General features: G+C 38.0%; 1 protein-coding gene across 1 annotated transcript; it reads right to left on the bottom strand.

The window, feature by feature from the left end:
* Positions 1 to 223: 223 nt before the first annotated feature.
* Positions 224 to 3,060, bottom strand: LOC147499784 (vicilin Jug r 2.0101-like). Its single transcript, XM_086561556.1, has 4 exons — positions 1,680 to 3,060; positions 1,386 to 1,564; positions 1,205 to 1,285; positions 224 to 1,098 (listed from the first exon to the last, which is right to left on the bottom strand). Exons 1-4 carry the CDS (start codon positions 3,031 to 3,033, stop codon positions 358 to 360), a joined length of 2,355 nt encoding a protein of 784 aa, XP_086417682.1. The 5' UTR covers positions 3,034 to 3,060; the 3' UTR covers positions 224 to 357.
* Positions 3,061 to 10,596: the final 7,536 nt, after the last annotated feature.

Below are 10,596 nucleotides of genomic sequence, written 5' to 3'. Positions count from 1 at the left end.
AGAAGCAAAGATAAAATACAATGTAAATACAATACAATTCTTACAATTCTTCTAATGGCAGGTAAGGGTCTGCCTAACCATATTAATCCTTTCCAAAAAAAAAAAAAAAAAAAAAAAAAAAAAAAAAAAAATACAATGTAAATTTCGCAAGCTAAACTGAAACTAATTGCGATTTGCGGCGCCATGAAATAAAAGAGCTACATTTAGAAATGAAACAAAGATGTTTGAGGAGAAAACTCTTCTTTTATTAATTATACCCGTGGCTCATTTTTATTTATTTTTTCATAGTAGCAACTAGCAATTACATATAAAGCCGGATACATATTACATAGTTAACTCATACGTACATTAAAAATTCTATGCGGAAGCATGTTGTTGGCGTTTCTGTGGTCCAGGTAAGAACCATTCTTCTTGTTGCTTGTTAAACACCTCATCAACTTGTCTTGCTGAAACATTGAAGCTCAACTCCTTTGCTTCTCTCTCCAATTGCCTAAATATGTTGTTGTTCCCAGCAAGTGGATTCTTCTGGTTATCTTGAGCATTGATATCGAAGCAAACCACCTCCAGATTTTGATTTTCTGAAGCAACAGTTACGATTGGGTGTCCCGCTGGTACCACATATACATCACCATGTGATATGCGTGCGCTAACTTTTGCATAACTTGTACTGCCACTTCCTTCTTGTCCCCTCCTTGGGCTACTACCACGTTGTTGGCTTAGATGTGGGCATGCCATCTCAAAGTAACCGCTACCCCTGATCACCATCGCTATCTTCGTTGACCTCGAGTTGTAAAATGGAGCAATCATGGAACCTTGAGAGATGTTTGCATAAGAGACTGCGACATCAAGATCTTGGAGTTGGCTATAGTCTTCTGGATTGGCCTCAAAAAGTTGACCAAATTGGTTGGACCTCGAAGGACGCCTGTTGAACAAGTTGTATGGTCTTTCAGATTGTGATTGACCACCACGGTGGAATGGCCACTGACCATGTTGTGATGAGCGTCCGCTCAGTGCTCTAACTTGCTCTTGAGAAGCTCTCACAAATGCTCCTTGTTCTCTATGTCCTTCAAACAATCTCCTCAATTGATCACTTCGAGTCTGTATGAATTAATTAATTCATCAAAATTAACCAGTTAATTAATTACATTTTGATCAAGGAATAAAAAAAAAAGAAAAAAAAGTCAATGTTTAGACAAAATAGTACATTGAAAGCAGCTTCAAGGATTTCGTCGCTGAATGCGTTGAAAAATGAATCTTGATCTCTAACCCCAGGACCAAAGAAAGCCTACACAAAATCACAATACAGTATTAAACATTTATTATTATTATGGCGATAAATAGGTACTAGTGGCAATTATGGAAATAGTGTAAAAAACTCTTACTACCTCAAATTGCCCGGGAATGGAGACAGGTTGAACAAGTTTGACAACGAAGAGCTTCTCGTTGTTGTCTCTGTTGACAATGTGAACAGTTGTACCGGCTCGAACCCTAATGATATCTCCGCGCTCTAGGTTATGAGTCTGCTTGTTGTTCTCCGCTTGTATAAGAGTGATGGCACCTCGTCCTTCATTTTACAAATCAATATAAATTAATTAATCATATATATGCATTGTTTTTAAATACAGCAAGAAACTTAAAAAAGATCACTGATAAAACTGTGAATGAGCTGAATAATTTACCTTTAGCAATGAAACATACTGTATCTGCATCCCAATGATTAGGGACAATGAAGGTATTGGGGTTTGCTTCCAAGATTGCTACTCGATAGTTTTCGATTCCTCTTAGAAGCTCTGATCTCCTTGTGAACTGCTCAAGAACTCTGATTCTTCCTTCTTGGCCTCTAATATGAGTTCTGAATCTCTCTTGGCGGAATAAGTAAGGGTTTTCCTCTTCTTCTCCACCTTGCCATTGTGACTCACCTTCATATCCGTATTCTTGTCCTTGTTCACTCTGTTGTTCCTCGCAACGTTCTTCACAGCGCCTTTGTTGTTCTCTTCCTTGTTGTCTTTGGCGGCATTGTTGTTGACATTGTTGAAACCCCCTTTGAGGATCTTGACTTTCCCATGTGTTAACATGATCGCCACTACGACCACCTTGTTGTTGCTCTCTGTATTGTTCCTCACAGCGTTGTTGACATTGTTGTTGTTGTTGTTGTTGGCCTTGTTGTTGTTGACATCTTTGTTGGCATTGTTGGAATTCTCTTTGAGGGTCTCGTGTGTTTAACAAGTCCCCACCGCGACCTTCTTGTTGTTGCTCTCTGAATTGATCCTCACAGCGTCGTTGACATTGTTGTTGTTGTTGGCCTTGTTGTTGTTGACATCTTTGTTGGCACTGTTGGAACTCCCTCTGAGGATCTCGCGTGTTCAACAAGTCCTCACCACGACCTTCTTGTTGTTGCTCTCTGTATTGCTCCTCACAACGTCGTTGACATTGTTGTTGTTGTTGTTGTTGTCCTTGCCTTTGTTGACATCTTTGTTGGCATTGTTGGAACTCTGTCTGAGGGTCTCGTGTCTTTAACAAGTCACCACCACGTCCTTCCTGTTGTTGCTCTCTGTATTGCTCCTCACAGCGTCGTTGACATTGTTGTTGTTGTTGGCCGTGTTGTTGTTGACACATTTGTTGGCATTGTTGAAACTCCCTCTCAGGTTCTCGTGTGTTCAACAAGTCATCGCTATGACCACCTTGATGGTGCTCTCTATATCTCTCCTCACATTGTTGTTGGCATCGTTGTTGTTTTTGGCCTTCTTGATGCCGACTGCATTTTTGTTGGCATCGTTGGAACTCTCGCTCAGGATCGTGCCTCGCTTCAGAGTTCAACTCGTCAAGGACATCTTGTTCTCCTCCTCTTTCTCTATAGTACTCCTCACAACGTCGCTCACAATCTTGTTGATGTCTGCTTGGCAATTGAGACCTACATTGTTGCCTACATTGCTGCAACTCTGGTGGATCACTTTCGTCACCATAAGCTAAACTTGCAGAAAGAAGAAAAAGGGAGAAAATAAGTAACAAAGGAAGCCTTGTTTTGATAACCATGGTTACCAACAACTAAATGGTTTTCGATGAGAGAGTGATAAGAGAATGAGTACGTATTTATAGATTGAGAAAAGGTGGCCAAATGGACATGTACGTGAACACTTGGTAAAGTTAATTCCATGCAGGTTGACACCTAGAAAATTGAGATTAGTAGGCTTGGTGCGGACAAATTCATGTATGTCGTTTTTGCATGCACTAGAGCGTGTTGCCGCATATGGACAGTGTTTCACATGCATGGCATTTGTAATTGCTTGCGCTTGAGAAGATTCCTGGTGTGTTTTTTGTAAGTTGTAGAAGCAAACAAATTATTGTACCTACTCTCTATCTGAACTTTCGTCACTATGGCTAAGATCGAGATTACTCAATGAACTAACTCAAGAATCCAGTTTTGGCTCGTTAGATGTGAAACGTACGTTGCATTATGATTAAACACTAGATGTATATCACTTTAAAAGTTTACAATGTTTAACACTTGCAGGTACATGAAACTTAAGTGAATTTGTAATGTAGGCAACTATAGTCCGACCCTCAAAAACACACTAGAAAAATTTAAAAATGAATTTGTAACAAAAGATCAGCACATAGCCGGATTCAGTAAATTCGCCGTAGATTTGCCATGGGTTCAGTCAATTCGCCCATCGATTTAGTCAAAAGTTATCGATTTGTAGTTTCCAACTTTTTAAACAATCGAGACTCTAATTGTTTGCCTAAACATGCCAATTTGACTTGGAGGGCAATTTAGTGAGCCCTGCCCACCCAAGCGGCCAAGCCTCTAAGGAGTGCTAAAAGACTCAAAGTTCATTTTCAAACCCAGTCCTAATACCGACCCGTTCAGCACTTCAGCCCATTTGGTCCTGAGTAAATTTATTTCAGTATTTAACCATATACGCATACATGATTTGTAATGCTTGGAAGCACCAAAGTTCTTAACTGTGACCAGGATCAGAGAGGCTAATTTAATCCTTGATCTGTACTAGTGCTTTTGTGGTCATGCTTCTATAGAACTCAACCAGCAACGAAACTCGCATATTCCGTGTTACATACTTCTCCCGTGATTATATTACCTCTACGTTAAGAAGCCCCGCGAACTTTCTTTCCCTACTGAAAGTATTCCAAGCCAACAAACAAATGTATAGCAAGACAATGGCCATTATGAAAAGTTATCTTCATGGGATTGTCTTCTTGATATTTTACTCTCTTTTCGTGCTCTCCCTGCATTCAAATTCATCGCTTGCTTTCCCAGACGAAAACAAAACGCCGTGCATGTGCTACTGCTTTGAAAAAGGACCGCTTTATGAATTCTGCGCGTCTAGGTGTAGGGGTGTATGTGGTCCAGATTGGCAAAACGTCCTACCAATTCCAAGCTTTCCTCCACCTCCTCCTCCCTCCCAAAGTTGTGAGAAACTAATGCTCTCTGTGTCCGTCTCTTAACGTTTTATTCATGTTACTTGAACTGCTTAATCAAATTTCTTTTTTCGTTGTTGTTCATTTGTGTAGCTGCAGGTTACTGCACCAAATGCATTTGCAGAAGGTCCAATCCTCCACAATGCCAATGCGCAGATATAAGCGACTGGTGTGATATATCTTGCAAATCTTGTCATTGCACAATATCTAATTCTCCAGTGTGTCGTTGTATGGATATAAAAGAATGGGACTGCTCTCCCCCTCCCTTGAGTTGAAATAATCTCGAATTTAAATAAATTATTTGCTCATTTCAATTTAAATATACAACTTCATTTGAAAAGTTTAAGTTACAAGTTACAACTAGGGGTGCATTCAAATGCCTACTGAGTCTATGAGTTCTATTTTTCACCATTTCTAGTCAGTATAATTGTTAGAAATCAGCAATCGCATTACACAGTTGCAATACCACCAGAGGTTATTAAAAGCCATGCAGCAACCATTTCACAAGCTAACCATAAGAATCACATTAGTGCGCTTAATATTAACTGGCATTGTGTTTTTAACTATTTCAGCTAGACAAATTATGTTTCCGTTTTGTCCTACACAATATGAAGAATTTTGCTATATCAATTTATACAATAAGACAGTGTGAATATTTTTAAAGGGAAAAATCGGGCAAAGTTGTAAGTTTGTAAGCCTCTTACGTCATAAGAAAGCCAAACAAGAACTTTGTGACTCAAATTTCATGCATGAACACATTTGATTCTGCATAAACTGGTATATGATCCAGAACCAGAGCAATAATAACCATTATTACAGGATTATTCATGCTAGTCTAAAGAATGTGCTCCAATAAACTTGGCATGCCTAGAGTAATACGCAACCAAACTTGCCTGAAGCAGCATACTTACGCACTTAGCAATCTACCAGAATGACATTAAAGCCCATGCATACCAATAAAAATATGGGCATGACATGGTTTTCATTCGCCTTTATTGAATAAAATTTCCTCAGGGGAGCTTGCGAGGAAGGTCCTGGTTACTTGAGAATCCAATAACTCCCACGCTTTCTACTTTTTGCTGTATCATGACTATCATCTATTCTCCCCATATGTATCTACTAAACAAATGCTCTTACACTCAAATGAATATTGTTTTTCATTCCTTTCAATCATTGGTTTGTTACATGTATTTATACTACAAAACAGAATTAGTTACTTTAACAGAAAACCTATGTACAGCTGTCACTCTATCATTTGCTAAACTATAACTGTTTTGACTGTTGATTGTCTTCCTCTTTAACGTTGGTGAGTCATCGATGTATCATCATTTACATGCCTAATAGCCCCCTTCAATTTGAAGGGAGATGGTCGAACCGAAAAGCTTGGACAATAAAAATTGAAACCCTGTCTCGACGGATCTTTGGTAAATATATCGGCTAGTTGATCTTTAGTGCGAGATATTGCACATCCGGTAGCTTGCTTGTGACTAACTCTCTAATGTAGTGATAGTCTATCTCAACATGCTTAGTCCCGGCATGAAATGTGATTGTTGGCAAGTGAGATAGCAGCGATGTTGTCCTGAGAATACCAATGGACATTTGGGCGTGGAACATGAAGATCTTTGAGTAGAACACATAACCAATATAGTTACTGGCTGCTATGTGAGCTAGTGCCCGTGATTACGCCGATTAGAAGACCGGCTCTGATATGTTGTTTCTTTGCTGACCATGATAAAGGATTAGAACTTAAAAAAATACAAAATCTACTAATTGATCTCCTATCCATAGGACACCCAGCCCAATCTGCATCACAATACGCTGTCACAGATAAAGAACCTTTGATGAACCAAATTCCATGAGTTATACTTCCCTTTAAATATCTCAGTATCCTTTTAGCTGCAGCTAAATGAGGAGCTCTTGGTTTGTGCATAAACTGACATACCATGTTAACTGCGAATGAAATGTCAGGCCTAGTCCAAGTAAGATATTGTAAGCCACCTACAATGGACCTATAAGCTGCCGGATCATCAAGTAATTCTCCAGTGTGAGCATCCAGTTTGCATGAAGTTGAAATAGGAGTAGAGTAGGGTTTAGCATTGACCATGTTAGCTTTTGTAAGAAGATCAAACGGATTGACACAGAAAAATACCAGTAGAGTTTCTGTGAGCTTCAAGTTCCAAAAAGTAATGTATAGCACCTAGATCCTTCATAGCAAATCTGGAACTGAGTTGTTGAATGATCTTTGCACATTGTGTGGTAGAATTCCCAGTGATAAGAATGTTATCGACATACACTAGGACGTAAGTAATAAAAGAGACATCATTCTTTATGAAAAGAGAGTGATCCGCTTCAGAAGTGACAAACCCAAAGCACAGTAAAGCTTGCTAGAGTTCTTCATACTAGGCTCGAGGTGCCTGTTTTAACCCATAGATGGACTTGAGTAATTTACACACATGTGTAGGTTTCTGTGGATCAATAAAACCCTGTGGCTGTGACATATACACTGTTTCTTTGAGATGGCCATGCAAAAATGCATTTGACACATCAAGTTGCTTGATTTCCCAATTGAAGTTTACTGCAAGAGATAAAATGAGCTTGATTGTTGCAGACTTTGCAACTGGACTGAAAGTCTCATGATAATCTAATCCACTTAATTGATGATACCCCTTTGCCACTAGCCTAGCCTTGTGTTTGTCTAGAGATCCATCAGACTTTTGTTTCAGCTTGAACAACCACTTGTGTTCTACAATATTGAACTCTGAAGAGTATGGCACAAGTTGCCAAGTACCATTTTTAATTAGAGCATTGAATTCACTGGCCATAGCTTGTCTCCAATTAGGATCTTTCACTGCTTGAGTGTAACATGTTGGAGTAGTGGAAATAGAAGCAAGAGATGTTTGCAGAGCTTAGGGAATAGGATGATTAGTAGAAATGAGTGACTTAGGTTTGAATATACCATGTTTAGATCTTGTTGTCATAGAATGACTGGACTCTGAAGAAACAATGGGTGACCATGAATTTTTGTTTGATAAAGATGATGATTGTTTGTTAGAATTTTCAGAGATAAGCTGAGGTGAATCAAGAATGACAGGAAGAATTTCTTCAAAATACTTGTGTTACAAAATTCAGAAGAAATGAAAGACTGAAGAGAAGTGGAGTATGCAGGAGATATTTTGAAGGGAAATTCAGCCTCATTGAAGACAACATGTCTTGATACATATATTCTTCCTGTAACTTCATCTAGACACTTGTACCCCCCTTGTGTTGTAGAGGTCAGATCCTATAAAAATGCAAGGTTTGGATCTGAGTTGAAGTTTGTTGGATGTGTATGGTCGGCCAAAGAGGGTAACACCTACACCCAAAAGCTTTGAGAGTATGATAATTTGGTACACTATTGTATAACTTTTCCCAAGGAGACACATAATGTAATGAAGTGGAAGGTAATCTGTTTATGAGATAGACTGCTGTGGCAAAAAGTTCAGTCCAATACTTGGAAGGTAAATGAGACTGGGAAGTGAGTGTTTTGGCCATGTCTAGAATATGTCTATGTCTCCTTTCTACAATCCCATTCTGTTAAGGGGTATGAGGGCAAGAGAATTGATGTTTAATCCCACACTTGGATAAAAACGTTTCAAAATGTGTACTGATGAACTCTCCTCCACCATCTATTCTAATACACTTGATTTTCTGATGTAAATTATTTTCTACCAAAGATTTGAATTGAAATACCATGTCAAATTCAGACTTGTGTGATAAAGGAAAAATCCAACAATATTTTGAAAAATCATCAACAATACTTGCATAAAATTTGAAACCAGTATGATAATACACAGGTGATGGACCCCAAAGGTCTATATGAAGCAATTGTAAAGGACTTTCAGACTTACATGCATATAGACAAAGAAAATGATAGTTTTGTGCTTTTGCCTAAAGCACAGTCCTCACAAAAGGAACAAACTGAAGACCCTTTGACATCAACATTCTTATTTTGAATGAGTTTATTTAAAATTGCATGAGCTGGATGACCTAATCTCTTATGCCATGTTGCTGCAGAAACCTTTATTGCAGAAAGGGCAGTAGGAATGTATGCAGAGGATGAATGACTTGATGAACTGGATGTGAGATGGAGAGGATACAGACCATGCTCAGTTGGTCCTTGGAAAAGCATCCTCCCTGTGGCAATGTCCTTTACAAAGCAACCAGTAGGAGAGAAAATCAGTATACAATGATTGTCAGACACAAACTTGTGTACACTTAAGAGATTATGTGTGATTGATGGCACATGTAAAACATTTTGCATTTTAAATGTATGACTGGAATTGAAAGGTGATATCCGTAAAAATAGTAGAATCCTAAATATTAATGTTAACAACACTAATACGTAATCCTACCGTTCTTACGTTTAAATAAATTCTTCTTACTCTCAAAACATAATCATGCAATATAATGAGTAAGGATTCATTCCACTCTTAACTGTCTAGACTTAAATTGAATTCAACTAATCAAACCAAAAGGAACAATGGTGAGAGTAATGATTTGATGTGAAATTTCTATACTACCATTCCCAACACAAGAACAATAATAAGAACATGTCATTATGGAATAAGTAATTAACTTTATAAATCTAATAGAACAATAAGAACAAGATATGATTGAATGAATAACAACTATTTTATTTATCTAATGAATGATATTCAATGATTTAAATAACTAATCTAAAACAAAGAATGAAACTAATTAATGGAATGAAAACTAAGTAATTAACTAATCTAGATCTATCTTTTTCTAACCCTAAACTCCATTAACATTAGCTTCCTAACCTAACTGCCATTAACAAAGAGTCAAGCTTTTGTTTTTATACTTTCAGATCCAAAAATCGTGCATGGGCTTGGAGCCATGTTTTGGGCCGGAAAATCCGGCCCAAAACCCAATTTCTTTAGTCCAAAATGGGCTCTTCAACTGCAGTTGGCTTCGACAGATGTTGCGTCCACTTTTGCTCCTCTGATTGGGCCAAGACTTGGACTATTGGAAAGATCTTTCCGAGCCGGTCGTTTTGACATAAGATACTCCCAATTCTAAGGTCTAAGTCCAAAGATACGGCCTTCGAAAGTTCTGCTGACTTGTACACTGTTTCTGCCCGTGTTAACTTTTCAGCTTTTGACCGGGCTCTACAAAGGCTTTGTTTCCTTGAATCTTGACCTTTATTCATAAAACTCCTTAGCAACCGACCTTTGCTCCTTTATCTCGCTAAAGTGGCACATTTCTGCCATAATAGACTTTGAAGCCTGAAATGCATAAAACACGTAATCAGTATTAACTCTTAATTATTACTCACATAATTGGTCAAAAAGTATGATTGTTAAGGGGTTAAAACTACAGTTTTGGGCTCTTATCAAACCACCCCAAAAACAGCATTTTGCTTGTCCTCAAGCAAAGATGAGAAATTAGAATAAGTGACCAAAAATGGAGTTCTATCTACTCTCATTTAAGCTAAAGTGCGATTGCATTTACCATATGCAACAAAGGTCTTAAACCACTAGGAATTCCCTAGTGGGACGAAGTTATAGCCCTCGTGAGAGTTTTCCGATGAAGGTACTCACAAACTTCATCTATACTACAACGACTAAGAAATAAAACTATTGTTTCCTTATTTATGTCTCAATTATCTATACATCTCACTAGCAATGAATACGGAATAATCATGTCGAAACCTAAGCTAATATATGCATAATAATCAATCATCTACGAATAAACATATATACAATGAGTAATGCTATGAAATGCAGTAACAGGTCCGTTTCTGAAACTTTGGAATAGCATCCTTAAGTAGGTTCTCACATAAAAGTCAAGACAAAAATCACTCTGATTTTTCCACTCAAGTTTTGCTACTCCAGTGTGCAGTGGGCATACTTTACCTTACAATCTCAATGACACACAAGGAAGCCAAAGTTGATCAAACACATCTGCCACTTATTATCCCACTAACCTATTCCTAATTGAGCTAGAGGTATTTATTAGGTGTTGCGGGGATTAGGAGATGGTTTAAGAATGAAGAAAACGGATATTCAAAAAGACAAGTCTGAGATAATAGGGTCTTCACATTTCGTAACTAGAGAAAACCTTGTTCTTTTGCTTCTACACTTTGTTTCCATCCTTAGC

Source organism: Coptis chinensis, chromosome 5 (genome assembly GCF_015680905.1).
Source record: "Coptis chinensis isolate HL-2020 chromosome 5, ASM1568090v1, whole genome shotgun sequence".
Taxonomy (NCBI): Eukaryota; Viridiplantae; Streptophyta; class Magnoliopsida; order Ranunculales; family Ranunculaceae; genus Coptis; species Coptis chinensis.
This window is presented reverse-complemented; position numbering and strand designations above follow the sequence as displayed.

Bases quoted from the DNA above. Each gene is read 5' to 3' on its own strand.
- LOC147499784 (XM_086561556.1), bottom strand. From the start codon at position 3,033: ATGGTTATCAAAACAAGGCTTCCTTTGTTACTTATTTTCTCCCTTTTT. The intron at 1,565-1,679 runs GTAAATTATTCA...TGTAAAATGAAG, and splicing joins AGTATGTTTCATTGCTAAAG to GACGAGGTGCCATCACTCTT. The intron at 1,286-1,385 runs GTAGTAAGAGTT...GATTTTGTGTAG, and splicing joins CCATTCCCGGGCAATTTGAG to GCTTTCTTTGGTCCTGGGGT.